Consider the following 17,034-nt stretch of genomic DNA (forward strand, 5'->3'; position numbering starts at 1 on the left):
AAAGATCCTTGATGAAAACCTGCTCCAGAGCTTTCCTTCTAAATGCATTTGAGCCAATCAGTTGTGTTGTGACAAGGTAGGGGTGGTATACAGAAGATAGCCCTATTCGGTAAAAGATCATGTCCATTTTATGGCAAGAGCAGGTCAAATAAGCAAGAGAAACGACAGTCCATCATTATTTTAAGACATGAATTTCAAGAACTTTGAAAGTTTCAAGTACAGTTGCAAAAACAATCAAGCACTATGATTAAACTGACTCCCATGGGGACCGCCACAGGAAAGGAAGACCCAGAATGACCTCTGCTGCAGAGGATAAGTTCATTAGAGTTAACTGCACATCAGATTGCAGCCCAAATAAATGCTTCACAGAGTTCAAGTTACAGACACATCTCAACTGTTCAGAGGAGACTGCATGAATCAGGCCTTCATGGTTGAATTGCTGCAAAAAAGCACTACTAAAGGACACCAATAATAAGACGAGACTTGCTTGGGCCAAGAAACACGAGCAATGGACATTAGACTAGTGGAAATCTGTCCTTTGGTCTGATGAGTCCAAATTTGAGATTTTTGGTTCCAACCGCCATGTCTTTGTGAGATGCAGAGTAGGTGAACGGATGAACTCCACATGTGTGGTTCCCACCGTGAAGCATGGAGGAGGTGTGATGGTATGGGAGTACTTTGCTGGTGAGATTGTCAGTGATTTATTTAGAATTCAAGTCACACTTAACCAGCATGGCTACCACAGCATTCTGCAGCAAAATGCCATCCACTTAGTGGGACTATTATTTGTTTTTCAACAGGACAATGACCCAAAACAAAGGGCTATTTGAAAGAGAGTGATGGTGTTGCATCAGATGACCTGGCCTCCACAATTACCCAACATCAACTGAATTGAGATGGTTTGGGATGAGTTGAACTGCAGAGTGAAGGAAAAGCAGCCAACAAGTGCTCAGCATATGTGGGAACTCCTTCAAGGCTGTTGGAAAAACATTCCTCATGAAGCTGATTGAGAGAATGCCGAGAGTGTGCAAAGCTGTCATCAAGGCAAAGGGTGGCAACTTTCAACAATCTAAAATTTGTTTTGATTTGAACCAAAACTATTTTTGGGTTACTACATGATTCCATGTGTTATTTCATAGGTCTGTTGTCTTCACTGTTATTCTACAATGTAGAAAATAGTACAAATAAATAAAAAGTAGGTGTGTAGGTTTGTTCAAAATGTTGATATATATATATATATATATATATATAATATATATAATATAATATATAATATAAACTTACAAAATCAGCAGGGGATCAAATACTTTTTTCCTTTTTTTATATACACTGCTCAAAAAAATAAAGGGAACACTTAAACAACACAATGTAACTCCAAGTCAATCACACGTCTGTGAAATCAATCTGTCCACTTAGGAAGCAACACTGATTGACAATAAATTTCACATGCTGTTGTGCAAATGGAATAGACAACAGGTGGAAATTATAGGCAATTAGCAAGGAGTGGTTCTGCAGGTGGTGCAGGTGGTGACCACAGACCACTTCTCAGTTCCTATGCTTCCTGGCTGATGTTTTGGTCATTTTTGAATGCTGGTGGTGCTTTCACTCTAGTGGTAGCATGAGACGGAGTCTACAACCCACACAAGTGGCTCAGGTAGTGCAGCTCATCCAGGATGGCACATCAATGCGAGCTGTGGCAAGAAGGTTTGCTGTGTCTGTCAGCGTAGTGTACAGAGCATGGAGGCGCTACCAGGAGACAGGCCAGTACATCAGGAGACGTGGAGGAGGCCGTAGGAGGGCAACAAACCAGCAGCAGGACCGCTACCTCCGCCTTTGTGCAAGGAGGAACAGGAGGAGCACTGCCAGAGCCCTGCAAAATGACCTCCAGCAGGCCACAAATGTGCATGTGTCTGCTCAAACGGTCAGAAACAGACTCCACGAGGGTGGTATGAGGGCCCGACATCCACAGGTGGGGGTTGTGCTTACAGCCCAACACCGTGCAGGACGTTTGGCATTTGCCAGAGAACACCAAGATTGGCAAATTCGCCACTGGCGCCCTGTGCTCTTCACAGATGAAAGCAGGTTCACACTGAGCACATGTGACAGATGTGACAGAGTCTGGAGACGCCGTGGAGAACGATCTGCTGCCTGCAACATCCTCCAGCATGACCGGTTTGGCGGAGGGTCAGTCATGGTGTGGGGTGGCATTTCTTTGGGGGGCCGCACAGCCCTCCATGTGCTCACCAGAGGTAGCCTAACTGCCATTAGGTACCGAGATGAGATCCTCAGACCCCTTGTGAGACCATATGCTGGTGCGGTTGTCCCTGGGTTCCTCCTAATGCAAGACAATGCTAGACCTCATGTGGCTGGAGTGTGTCAGCAGTTCCTGCAAGAGGAAGGCATTAATGCTATGGACTGGCCCCCCCATTCCCCAGACCTGAATCCAATTGAGCACATCTGGGACATCATGTCTCGCTCCATCCACCAACGCCACGTTGCACCACAGACTGTCCAGGAGTTGGCGGATGCTTTAGTCCAGGTCTGGGAGGAGATCCCTCAGGAGACCATCCGCCACCTCATCCGGAGCATGCCCAGGCGTTGTAGGGAGGTCATACAGGCACGTGGATGCCACACACACTACTGAGCCTCATTTTGACTTGTTTTAAGGACATTACATCAAAGTTGGATCAGCCCGTAGTGTGGTTTTCCACTTTAATTTTGAGTGTGACTCCAAATCCAGACCTCCATGGGTTGATAAATTTGATTTCCATTGATCATTTTTGTGTGATTTTGATGTCAGCACATTGAACTATGTAAAGAAAAAAGTATTTAATAAGAATATTTAATTCCTTCAGATCTAGGATGTGTAATTTTAGTGTTCCCTTTATTTTTTGGAGCAGTATATATATATATATATATATATATATATATATATGCTGTTGGACACCACTAGAATGAACCCGGGACCCACCGGCTGAGACGTATGTGACCCACACAGTGAGGCTGTCAGGGACCACAGGGTGGAGGAAGCGCAGCATCAGGACGCAGCCCTCGGTTTCAGGGCAGGGAGACGTCACATTGGCATCATACAGGCTGAGCTCTGGACTCCAGGCCTGTAGGCTGGGCTCACATGGCTGGTATACATCTGGAGGGCCTGTAAACACACACACACACACACATCTTGTTTTACAATATATATATATATAGACCCCTACATGCGTCCCCAATGGCACACTACTTTTGACCAGGGCCATTTATGGAATATGGTGCCTTTGGGGATGCAACTAAAATAAGGGCACAGTTACAACTGATCTAGCAGATCAACCCAGTATCACAGATTATTGTGAAATAGACACAAATTGCTTCTTGGAAATTTGTGAGAGGCACATGAAAACGCAGTACACAACTTTGTATACAATGCATTTCAATCAAAGATTGAAGACAGAAACGATAGGAGGGAGGTTGGCAGCTGGGTGTATAACACGACCATCTAGCAACCCAAATTGTATGTTTGGATCACGTCATGGACTTCTAATTAGCAACTTTGTAACAACTTACTACTTTTTAACAAATTAGCTAGAATGCTAGCTAACCCTAACTCATTAATGACTTAGCTAGCATGTTACCTAACCTTAACTAGGCAAGTCATATAAGAACAAAAAACAACTGTCCAGTGAAAATCTCACTTTTAAAAGTTCATATTCTGTTAACTCATACCCAGATAATGTTTTTGACTAGTTCGATACTCATATTTGTGGCCAAAGCATAAATTGGAGAAAAAAACATTTTAAAAAACCCACCCCAAACTTCTCTCAAACGGACCGTTTCAAAAATGCTTGCTATTTCCTCATAGAGGATGAAGTCATCCAACTGGCCAATCAGCGGTCTACTCGCATTAATATTTTTAATGCCCGGTATATGCCCACACCATTCTGTTGTTGGGGTATGCAGATACTATTCCAACACAGAAAAGCTGCTTTTTAACATACTTAATTACCATTGTTTGGAAGGAAAACTATTTCACTCATATTGTAATTAATTATAGGCCATATTTTATAGAAATCTGTAAACACTGGACTGTTACCGTTAACTGATGACATACAACTTACATGCCCAATTGGTTTAAAAGGTAGGAACGTTACATTATTCTTTGTCTTTAAATGGGACATCAGCAGTTGCTACATCCATTTTTTGACATATAAATCAAATATATGTACCCATTGATGTTTGAAGAATATAACTTATAAATGCCTCATGAGCATAGTTCAACTGTCGTACTCCATCAGAACCCAAAATAGAAGCTTTTTTTACTCCAATGTTTATAAACAAAATAAATGGGGGGGAAAAATATTATACATCCTAACAAAACATGGTTCAAACTATAATGCTGATATCATGGATGATCGGTCCTTGCATCCACAGCTCTAAGCATTTGAGAGTAGTTACAGTTTTTCCAGCCCCATCCCTCAGCTTTTTACCGAAACAGGTAGTACACTTAATTGTTTATACTGCTGATTGACACTTTAAGTAGTGTACTATCTCTCAGTTTGTTTTATGATTTCGAATCACTGAAAAACCATTACTGTACTATTATTAAAGAATAGGGCTACTGGAGAGTACCAGTGATGGGAGAGAGCTTGGGAAAATCACACAACCTGGCTGTGGACTGGACTGGTCTTCCCCAAGCCACCCTCTAGTACACAACATACCCAGGTGCAATTTCGCACAGGAAAGAAATCCATGCCGTAACAATGTATAAAGCATGTTCATTTCCTCTGTGGTACAAATGGGAAAAGTTGCAGGTAGTATGTCTCAGCAGAGCCCTGAACTAAACTGTTGGATGGTGAGAGGGACAGAGCCTGCAGCGGTAGCCCCAGCCAGCCAATGCCTGAACATCCACAGCTTCCACAGCTTCTGCTATTTGCACCCAATGTGGCTCCTTCACATGTGTGGATTTTTTCAGGGTAAACATCAGCACGCCAAGTCAAACCATAAAACTAAATTGGTCAGATAAACAGAGAAAGGCCTCAACACAGGCCCAGATTAATCGCTGTATCAGATGTGGCAAACGGCTCCCACAGGAAAGGCTAGTGCTTCAAGATCTTAGTGTATCATCCTTCCTGCTTTCAGCAACTTAACAATGCCACTACTTTTCCCTTTCTCAAGATGAAATAGACTCCCCAGGTTTGGAAATGCATGCTTGGGTTTCAGTGGAGGAACACATCAAAGGGAAGATCTGTTTCCGTGAAAAGAACGAGGTATACACTATGTTGTATGCATTTGTTATTCATTCAGTCAATGTTTAAAACTTAACTAAATCAATTTTGAGGCCTAACAATTTAGAGGCCTAACAGTTGAATTCATTTGTAAAAGGGTAACAATGGTACTGGGGTGGAACATTTTGACTTGTTTTCATATAGGCTGCGATCTAATGCAAGGTGCGTTGTAGCGAAGTGCACTATTTTAATGGCAAGTTACGCTTGAACCAACATGTGCAGTGTTTATCATGAATACAATCCCTGCAAACATCTTTGAAAATGCCTTTAAAAAAACTGAGAAAAAAAATTGTCAGCTGTATAGTGTGCTGTGCTATAACGTGATTGCATTTAATCCCGCCCTAATCAACCTTAATTTATTTTCCTGTTAAACCTAGAATCAGCAGTTATGAGGTATGAGCCTTGAGAAATGTAACCACTCTCAAATTCAGAGTCAGAGCTATGGATGCAAGGACTGACCATTCATGTTATCAAAATTATCGTTTTAACCATGTTTTGAGGTTATAAAGTGTTTGTTTACATTTACGTTGTTTACAAACATTGGAGTATTATATTTTGGGTTCTGATGGGGTACAACAGTTGAACTAAGCTCATGACGCATTTATAAGTTATATTCTTCAATAATCAATGGGTAAATATAATACATTTGTTTATGTCCAAAAATGGATGTAGCAACTGCAGTTTTCCCCTTTAAGGGGAGGAAACACAGCCACCTCGCTCTCCAACCAATTTCCATTTCCATTTTAGTCATGTAGCAGACGCTGTTATCCAGAGTGACTTACAGTAGTGTGTGCATACATATTCATATTTTTCATATGTATCATTTAGGGGCAAATTTATTGAATAGAAAATTCAGCAACTCTTAGAGGAACGTTGAAATTGATAAAAGTGCTTCTTTATTGTTAAACATAAAACCAACGTGTTTCATAAACAGTTTTACAGACTGAGAAATTATTATTTTCAAAATGGCCTCCAATGGGTTCAGGGACCAATCACATGGGAATACAAAACAAAACATAATTTGATTTGATTTGTCAATGAGTTGAATTTATTTTCTTCTTTGCAACTCATTTACCAATCACATAATGTTTTGTTTTGTATTCCCATTGTGATTGGTCCCTGAACCCATTTGAAATATACAAAAGCCTCCTTTATTTTTAAATCTGTAAAATTCTTAATTTCCTGTTCTAAATTAAGTTCTCAAGACCCACGAGTGAAGACCTGGCTTACACATGGACAAGCAGGTAAGATGACTCTCTTCCCCACATAAATTACACTATTGTACACAACAAAAGCCAACAGACTGTGTCTCTCCCCAGAACTGTGGATTCCACTCTCCTTTCCTGGACAATGCTGTAATTGTCTTTATCGTCATTAAAGTACAGCATGGAGAATAATCACCACCTCTTTTTTTTCAAAGCACAAATTCCATCTGAGGATTTCCACATATTTGGGTAGAATTTCTAAAATGTTTTATACACGTCATGTCAAAAGACTGGGCTTCTCCACACTCAAAGAATCTTGATTGGAATAATAAGGAACATCTGTTACATGAAGCATAAAGATTCAAAGCACTACAGGATACACAGTTTTTATGACAGTTCAATGTAGGACGGCACCCAACATTACCAAATATTGACATTGCCAAGCACCCTGTTTTTCTTATGGCCAAAACAAGAGAAGATCTTTTGCCTGTCAACTATTATTTTATGATTTTCATATTTTTCTTCCATACAGTCTTTATCCCTGCACGCACCTTACCCACAGGAGAATAAGGGATCCTCCTTGCAGAAAGGTAGAACTTAAACTGTAAGTAACTGAACGTTTTGTGTATGTTCAGAATGGACATAATAACACACTAAAATCAATGAGATTAAAATAAATGATTTATCAGATGAGGAGTATGTGCTCACTTTATTATGTTTTTGCAGTGTCAGAGACATGTCACTGAGTGAGCAATGTAACTCGACCTTGAGACTACTATCCTAGACTAGACTGGCTACTAGTGGCTAATGGAATTGTCATAATATAAATAATATATGCCACTTAGCCGACGCTTTTATCCAAACCTATTTACAGTTGTGCATGCATTCAATATAGTATGGGTGGTCCCAGTGGGAATTGAACCCACAACCCTGACGTTGCAACTGGCATGCTGTACTAACTAAGCCACACAGGCCCATGTGTGGCAAAAGAGAAATACTGACCAATAGCCTCTTCAGGTGTCCAGTATCCGGAGGAGTCACAGACCCGGGGTGAGGTGGCCTCATAGGCATACTGATGGAACACACCATCTGCCTCACAGTCCCTGCAGTTTACACTATCCACTGTAGGGGAACTGTTAAGAGAGGTGCTCAGATGTAAGTATCAGAAAATCTTTGAAAATGTCATTATCATTCATTACCATATTCCCGTTATAGTGCAGTACGGGCTCTCTATGGGCCTGTGGTCAAAAGTAGTGCACTATATAGGGAATAGGGTGTCATTTGGGATAGATATTATCTCATTACTGCTGATATGAGGAAAAACTTTAGCTACACATTTATTCTACCTTTGATGAAGTGGCCCCCTTACAGGTGGCAGCCAATGAATGGAGACCGAGTCTGAGCTCTGTCGAATCACCATGGGTTTGAGAGGGATGGGGGAGGGCCTTCTGTTGTTCAGCCAGTTCTCGTAGACTAGATCCATATAACAATGCATCCGAGCCACTTGATTTGGTGTGAAATGGTTGGTGCAGTTATCGTCTGAGGAAAAGAAGTGAAAGTAGAGTTAATGTTGCCAGCGGAAATCATCAAACGGTGTCAGAATCCTTGTGCTTACATACTCCCTTAAAAATTAGTGTGCTTGCGTACTCCCTTAAAATACCTTCTCGTATAAAAAAGCAGCAATCGTACTGTTTGTCCATTTCAGTGGCGACCTATCATTCAGTGCAGGTGGGGCAGAGCCCCACATTTTTTGCCCTTTTTTGGCTTGCCTGTTTTGCATGTTATTTTGGCATTAATACATGTCACATATCAAATCAAAATCAAATCAAATCAAATTTTATTTGTCACATACACGTGGTTAGCAGATGTTAATGCGAGTGTAGCGAAATGCTTGTGCTTCTAGTTCCGACAATGCAGTAATAACAAACGAGTAATCTAACCTAACAATTCCACAACTACTACCTTATACACACAAGTGTAAAGGGATAAAGAATATGTACATAAAGATATATGAATGAGTGATGGTACAGAATGGCATAGGCAAGATGCAGTAGATGGTATAGAGTACAGTATGTACATATGAGATGAGTAATGCAGGTTATATAAACATTAAGTAGCATAGTTTAAAGTGGCTAGTGATACATGTATTACATAAAGATGGCAAGATGCAGTAGATGATATAGAGTACAGTATATACATATACATATGAGATGAGTAATGTAGGGTATGTAAACATCATATTAAGTGGCATTGTTTAAAGTGGCTAGTGATACATTTTTACATCAATTCCCATCCATTTCCATTATTAAAGTGGCTAGGGTTGAGTCAGTATGGCATATCAGTTTGCAAACAATGTAAAACATATATCTTTCATTGTTTTCTTGAGTAAGGCAGCTCTAAAATGCAGGTGTTTAAGCCTAGCGCAGTGCTTTCATTAAGCCTAGCTCAGTGCTTTTTTTGCACCGTGATTGGCTCAGTGTTCTATCACTCATGGGGACAATACCTCACAGCCAAGTCTAAGGGTAGATCTCGTAAAAATCCAGAAAATGCCAGACTTTGATGACAAAATTTGCCCACGAAGGACAGACGCGCCACCTTCCTGTTCAAGTGAGCACAGCACAACAAGGTGAGTCCAAAAATGTATTGTATGCTGCTGCATAAATTATGTAATATGCCAGGGAGATATGTATACTGTAGCTAAGAAAGTAATACTAAGTGTATGTTGTGTAGTAAGATGTTAGTAGCCCATATGGCTCACCCTAATAATTTGGTCTATTTACCCCTCTTAATTTTACCTACTGTTCTGACTTGGTGGTGCACATGTAGCCTACAGTATAACCTGTTTTAGAGAAATGTCATCATTGAATATTGTAAGAGCTTTCATTGTCTGCTTACACGCACCCTTTATTTATCTTACGGTTCTGACTTGGTGTACAGGGAGAACACTGTAAGAACGGCCCATTTTCTGAATTCTGTCGCTGTACATTTCAAAAGTGTTAAACAAATAGTTATATTGACTACGTCCCTCCTAGCTCACTCATTAATGTCTTAATCGAAATTACGGATTGCCTCTTATCCGCTTGTCGTCCCCTTATGCCATAGTTTGTACATCTCAATTGTCATTAGAAACCACATTTGTTTAAGCAAGTCAGCAATACCAGCTGTGTTTTTTTAAATGCAGTAAATGAGGCTGAATTAACTGTTTCGCTGCCAGACAAGGCTTCACTGATAGCCAGGTGTAGCAGTGATAAGATGTTGTGACTGCTGTTGAGACAACTTAATGTAGGCCCTAACAGTTTGTGGGTACCGTTTGTCACCGTTATAGTGCAATTAATGTATTGTTTATTGTTCTGGTGTGTAGTGGATTTGCTGGCATGCATCCCACTACTTTTCTTTTTTTTCCACCAAGATTAACATGCTAAAATTGCCACTGGTCCATTTTGAGACACCCTAGCCAAGAAATCTGTCATTCATTTTGACGTTTCTGCCGAGGAGATCTTAGTTGCGCAATTTTACATCTAACTAAGATGTTTGGTGCAGTATGTCGCAATGTAAAAAATTGCAGGAAAACAAGTGGTCTCTCTTTGAATGACAACAAAGACTTTATTGAAGGATCCCTACTGTTGACCAATCAATGACGAAGGGGCGAAGACTTCAGCTCCGAACTTCGTCTTGCCTCCAGAAAAAGGCTGTGCCCGAACAGCCGAAAAAACCCTCACTGAAGTCCAAAACAAACCAAAACTTTACAAAATGTTGTCATAATACTACATGCATGAACTCTTCCGAACTGTTTTGGCTGGGAAGTATGCAGACGCTTTAAAAGAAAGGTTCACCCGTTTTGAATGTAATATTGTTTTTGTGCATCTCTGAGTGATGTTCTTTCGATTCCCTGGGTTATTTAATGTTTTCATGTATATCTGAGTTATTGGCGTTCAAGCAGGCAGAAATCCGTCCAGTAGCACTGTGATAATGTCACTCTCACTACACTGGAAGTCAATAGCAATACGACTTTTAGATCGCAAAAACGTCTATCATACATGTCAGATTTCAATACCGGCCGATGTCATAACTTGGGAGCAAGTCTTCTCTCGAATGAGTCATTGATCATATTTTTGCAATATTCCTACCTAGAGAAATTTGTAATTTAACGGAGGGTCCAGCACATTTGTCCTTTTTGTCTGCCCCTTCAGTCCAGGGTGTATTGCATGGTGCCGTTGCCAGAGATATTATAGAAAGGAGAATGAATGAAGGAACGTATAACGCCCCACCCAGCAGACTGTCGAACAATCGCGTTCACGTTGTCATACTGCGTCACATGTTTGCTAAACTAATTGTCACACAATCCATTCTCAAAGTCAGTGTATATGTCGAGAAACATGCTTTAATAATTTCCTCAAAAGTACATAATGTCATGATTCCAAAGCTATACGATATTACAGACAGCAAGTTAAATATTTGTAATTTTGTATTTCTTGTTGAGGAAATTCATGCTAATTTGGGGTTTTTGAGCTACCACCCAATAGACTCCCATTCACTCCTTGAAGGAGAGCGCTCCTTGTCCCAGAATCACACAGAATGCACAGCACGGCCCGTTGACGTAGCATGGGCAACATTTCCCATCTCCTCAAAAGTATATCTGCTGTTGTGAACGTCAGACTCCACTCTGTGAACCACATCGATCTGCAGGTTAAGTTTGAGATTTTAGTGAGATTGTAGACTCCTAAATTGAAAGTGCAGTATGTTTAGGCGGTTTACAGCTAAGTAGCTACTTTACATGCTGGTATTTTCTTTGGTATTATTGTGTGTAGCTACGTTTGCTACTGTAGCTAGCCAGCCAGCCCATAGAGAGATTATTGCATTGTGGATTTTGTAGACTTGAGCTGCAACAGATTTCCACAATGAAATATTGTTCTCACATATTAGTATTATTTAACACTATAAATTAAAGGAATTTGTTTTGGGTGGATTTTTCCTTTAAGAAGCAAGTGAATTTTTATCACTCATTTGACGTGGATGAATTAGGCATACTATGCAATCCATAGTCCAAACTAAATACACTTGGATTTAAGATCACATACACAGTAGACCAGGGGGGATTTAAGTTTTGGTTTAAAAAAAATACTGTAAAGTCACTAGGAATTCAGCAAGAAATGTGTTTGTTAGGAAATCTGTTCCCAAGTATTTCCACAAATAAAAAAAATAGACATGTGATCGTCTCTCAATGTAATCAAGGTATGAAATTATTGTTATTTTCAAATAAATGTTTTGGGCTTAGCTGTGGTCAACTTGCAGTGTACAAATTATTCAAATTATTCCCCCCAAAAAATAATGCTGTGGCTAGTTGCCTACCCCTGCTGTAGACATTTGTGGTCTTGCAGTAGGAGTATGGCACCACTGCCTAATTTTAGGTATGTGCCCCAAATGGCACCCTATTCCCTATACAGTTCACTACTTTTGACCAGGGCCCATAGTGATCTGGTCAGAAGTAGTGTTCTATGAAGGGAATAAGAGTGCCATTTGGGACACAGCCTAGGTGATGCTGACTGCATTGCAGAGAGGTTACAGTAGACCTACCTGTGTAACTCATGTAGTTGTTGTACGGTGTGTCCTGGTAGAGCGTTATCCCACAGGTGTCATTGACATGACCAGGGTCGTGGCAGGCCTTAGACTTGGGTGTAGGGGCCGTGTCTGCACATAGGTCTCCTGTCTCCATGGAGGGAGTGGTCTCCTGACAGGGGTCATCACAGGACTCCCGCTCACTGACCCCCTTGAAGACATGGTACAGTCCAAAGATATGGCCCATCTCATGGATCATTGTGTTATTGTGTCCGATGGTGCCAAAGTAGGATGGATTCATCACCATTCCACCTGTGGATAGGATGATATAGTTATCGAACATAACTCAACAGGTGGTGAGATTGCTGAAATAGTCTGCCTTTGTTGCTTCTCAAATACTCCTAGAGCCTGTAAATAACTTCCAACCCAGATCTACTCCATGATCACAGTGGGATATGTTTTTTGGGGGGCAAAGATGAATCAGACACAATCTCTATGTCAACTTCTTTCAATGTTTTTTTGGTGTGTTTATTGACTAATTAGTCAAGCTTGCCATCTCAGACAAACAGTCAAACACATTTTGTCTGACAAGCCCTCTGAGTAATAGCATGTTAACATTTGGATTTAGAACCAACTAATGTCATAAAAACCCTAAACGATGTGCCATTTATAACCACTTAAAGACGAGGAAAACCTTCAGCAGTTTTAAACTCATCATGTAAGAAACAAGTATAGTGCCAACCTGGAAATAATTTGCTCAATTTCTTATCATGTAATTTATGGAGTATGGAGGCAGAGGTTATTGCCCGTTATAAACTTTAAGAACTGGAATAGAATAAAAATGCTATTTGTTTTCTAATTAGAAGCACTATTCAATTTGTGAGGACCTCTGCTGGGCCCGTTGAGACAACTTCACTTTAATAGCACATTTAGCCTGTAAACAATGACAGATGTATGCAGGGCTCTGCTTCAACATTCAATTCGGTCGGTGGAGAATATATTCTGGTGCAATTGGGAGTAAATTGGGAGAGGACCTGCTTGTCAGACCTAGACTTCCGGACTGTAAGGCCTGTTCTCATGGTTTGTCCTCAGACATAAATCATCAGGTCTGATATACAAGCTTAACCGTTAATTACAAAATAAGACTGGGAAAAGTAACACAATTGACACTATAAAGTTTCTCTTCTCTCTTACAGTCGTGGCACCACTGCATCTTTCCCTTTATCATTCAACCACTTACTGTCATCATATTGAAAGAGGTGGCTTTGAGTGAAATATCCTCACTTCAGGGAGCTGTGGGGTTCAAAGAGGGGATGGAAACCTGCAAGACGGTGGTCCATAAGGGACATACTGTATCAGAGAAAGCCCAGCCCAAAACACTGACTGGCTTGTTGATGCAGTTCAACCCTGAGGAAGAAGAAAAGGACATCTGTGCTGGAATGCACCGAACGCCATGCCCAGGGCCCATAATGAATGTGCCAGGAGGTAAGACGCAACCCAGAGGGAGCAAAACAACAAACCTGATTGAACGGAGAATAATACTTTAAAGGGGTTTCACTCCCCGGCCAAGTACTCTTACTGAGTGATTTACAGCTCTTCAGTAGATGGAAGAGAATACACAGAAGAGGATATAAGATATTTAAGGATAATTTACAAGAAGCAACTTGACTGTAACGCAGTGTTTCTTATTGGGGTAGAACAATTCCATTTGCAATACACAGACAAAATAATACCAGTCCAAACCAATTAGAGTAATACTTTTCCACTCCAGGTAAAGTTGGGATTTATTAAATAACTAGATGTGAAGAGAAAACTCTTAGCTTTAACGAGCGATTGAAAACAGTAACAAGGAAAACAGTCAAATGGGCTGAAAGAGATGAATGGCAACAGGGCATTACCATGGCTTTTCTTGTTTTTGTTTGGTTGTTGTTGGGGTTGTCTTTACAGTGGAAAGTCCTAATGATTTGGAGGCAATCTGCCAGGAAATCTATGCATGCTGCAAGTGTTTTCTACCCAGGATTAAGGCTAATTCATCTTGTTACAGCTAATACTGAGATCAAAGAGTGGAGGGCAAGAGATGAGGAGAGTGATGGGGAGAGTGAAGGATGGAGAGAGTGAGGGAGAGGGGGAGAGAGAGAATCTGAAGACAATACCTACCTTCTCTTCTTCTGCATTTTACTTTGTGTAACTTTTGTGTGTACTTTCTAACCTAATAGAAGTCAATGTAATCCCGTTTGGCATGTTATAGCATGCATATCATTTTATAGCTCAATGTCTTTTGTGTTTGATTCAGGTGAAGACAGAAGGAAGGGGTGTAGCAGTAGCTTACCCTGATGGTTGAGGGCCTCCTTTGCCCATGGCCAGGTTGCAGCCCCTGCTAACTCTTCACGGGCTGAGTTGTTGGCAAAGAAAACATTTAGGGTGTCTGTGCTGCTCAGGTGTAACAACTCTTTCAGTTCCTTCACACTCATATAGGCTCTGCAGAAAAGAGAAGAAGTATATGTCATTAGTATTAAAAAAATCTTGCATTCCCTGCTTTTAGTCTAGGGCAATTGGACAGTTTGTTCACACAATCCTATAGTAAATAGCAACGGTATACAGTTTCAAATACCCTGTGAAAATATCAGACAACACAGGTGTAGAATCAATGAACTCCCAGATACACACACACACAGTCAGGTCCATAATTATTGGCATCAATGATAAAGGTTAGAAAAAAATACTGTATGAAATAAATAAAACAAATATTAAGCTATATAATATGCTACATTTTGGGGGGAAATGATTATATTGTTCAGAGAAAGATATTTTGTTCAACAAGTAATTTTTAAAAATCTAAAAAGATACAGGTAAAGATTATTGGCACCCATATTAACCCCAGGTTTTCAATGTGGTTCATTGAACATTGCAAAATGCTGATTTTGTGGCCAATTAACAATTTCATTGTAGATTTTGATGTGCTTCAGGTTATCTTATTGCTGAAAGACCCATTTGCGGACAAGTTTCAGCCTCCTGGCAGAAGCAACACGGTTTTTGGCTAAAATGTTTATGATGCCGTTGACCTTAACAAGGGCCCCAGGACCACTGGAAGCAAAATAGTCCCTTATTATCAAAGATCCTATGGCCTGGTCCTATGGCCCTTGTTAAAGTCAACGGAATCATGAACTTGACCAGGAAAATAACAGGACATTTTAGCCAAAAACCTGGTTGTCTCTGACAGGAGGCTGAAACTTGGCAGTCCTTAACCGCAGAGAAAGGATACCAAGGATCTGGAAAGATTCTGCATGAAGGAATAGTCTAAGATCCCTCCCAATGTGTTCTCAAATATCCTAATTGTTTTTAGAAAAAGACTCAGTGTCGTTATCCTCGCATGTGGAGTGTGCTGAAGTATAGGGATGCCAATGTTTTTTAGATTTGTTTGATACATTTTTTAACTAAATATATTAAATGTCTTTGAGCATACAAAATAGCTCAGTATTTGTATTTATTTGATCGTGTTTTTTTGCTCATCTTTATCAAGGGTGCCAATAGTTATGGACATGACTGTAGATCGGATCCCATGACATCGTAATGAAAAAGTCCTACAGTATGTTGTGGTACTCAACGGAGAAAGTAGACAGTACAATAATTTGTTTGGTAACATTCAAGTCATGTAGTCTAGTCAGAGGAGCTCCTGATGAGAAAGTAGCTCATCTGGGAGTTCATTTCCACTTCTCTCCTTCTACATCCAATTCTACTACTTCCAAAACAACATTGTTTGAATTGGTTCGGGTAGCTACATGAAACCACTACCTTCCACTTCCCCCCACTCCCAACTGTGATAAATTGCCATAGAACTGCTTTGATGTGTGAAGTTAACTTTTTTTAAACGCTAGATTATGTCACGTCATTTTTCTCTTTTGCTTTTATAGCTGGAAAGCCTTTCCACCTATCACTAGCCCATTCGTTTGAAAAGGTATGAGTGTTAATACTCTTTTGAAACCTGCCAAAGGGTCTAGCCCATTAGTTGAACCACCTACTGTTTCTTGGATGTGTTCCACCCAAGAACTGACCAAGTGTAGTTTGCCTTACATCCAGTTTTCATTAAACAAGCAAACACTGTGTCAATCTGCTTGAGTGCTCCAATTCAGCATTAGGTCAAATGAGTTTCATAATACATATAAAATATTAAATATAAACAATGGATTGATCGTTTTTAATAATAAAGTATTGGTTGTTCATTTTGAATTCTACATTATGAAGCAATATTTTGGTTGGTAGAATCCATTCAATATAGCTATGGGCACAATTCAGTCAGTTGAGAACTCTAATATTCATAGCCAAACTTCTTGCAACACTGGCCCTTCAAAAAATACACCTGGAAAGGGGTTATTACATTACGTAATACAGTAGGCCTACTTTCTAAAAAAATATTTTCTGCACAAATTTGATAGAATTATGTTTAAAATCTGAACTGGGACGATAGAACTGTACTCAAAGGCCATGTAACTTTTTCCAAATGTCTTTTCATTGTTGGAGAAAAAGGGATTTTTGAGAACCACCTAGTTTGCCTTGCAAACGGATTCAAACCACCAGTTCTGGATCCCCTCAGCGGCAGGGGAATATCCTAGCATTAATGGCTAAAATGTCCTCCTCATTTTTCCTTTCTCTGTCATGTGTGGCCAAAATCTTCATGTACCTGGCCATTCCTCATGGCTGTCTCTCTGTCTGCTTGAACAACAAATTTGTGTAGTGACAGCAATTGGCTAGGGATTGAGTTCTATTGCCCAGCTGCAGATACCTGGACAATAACTCAGACAGAAAAATACCAAAATCCCAGACCCAAACATAAAATTGTACTCTCTACAAATGCCATCAAAATGTCATCCCTGCACTAATTCTCCTAAAACTCTGGATTGCAGTCCAGGGATTGCACTCTTCCAACCAGCTCAGGTCAGGACCTTTTAAAGACCTAGGCTACACTGCAGATATTCCAGAAAGCCGTGTCTTATTAAGCA

At 40.3% G+C, this 17,034-nt stretch overlaps 1 protein-coding gene across 1 annotated transcript in view; it reads right to left on the reverse strand.

Moving 5' to 3' along the window:
* The window catches only part of LOC115114409 (pappalysin-2-like), an 87,885-nt gene that overhangs the window by 60,510 nt on the left and 10,341 nt on the right, over positions 1 to 17,034 (reverse strand). The window contains exons 3-7 of the mRNA XM_029642617.2: positions 14,367 to 14,515; positions 12,056 to 12,349; positions 7,828 to 8,020; positions 7,484 to 7,614; positions 2,972 to 3,154 (exon numbers count right to left, since the gene is read on the reverse strand). Of these exons, the coding sequence (XP_029498477.2) occupies positions 2,972 to 3,154; positions 7,484 to 7,614; positions 7,828 to 8,020; positions 12,056 to 12,349; positions 14,367 to 14,515 (950 nt within the window). The remainder of the gene's footprint in view (positions 1 to 2,971; positions 3,155 to 7,483; positions 7,615 to 7,827; positions 8,021 to 12,055; positions 12,350 to 14,366; positions 14,516 to 17,034) is intronic.

Source organism: Oncorhynchus nerka, linkage group LG9b (assembly GCF_034236695.1).
Source record: "Oncorhynchus nerka isolate Pitt River linkage group LG9b, Oner_Uvic_2.0, whole genome shotgun sequence".
Lineage (NCBI taxonomy): Eukaryota > Metazoa > Chordata > Actinopteri > Salmoniformes > Salmonidae > Oncorhynchus > Oncorhynchus nerka.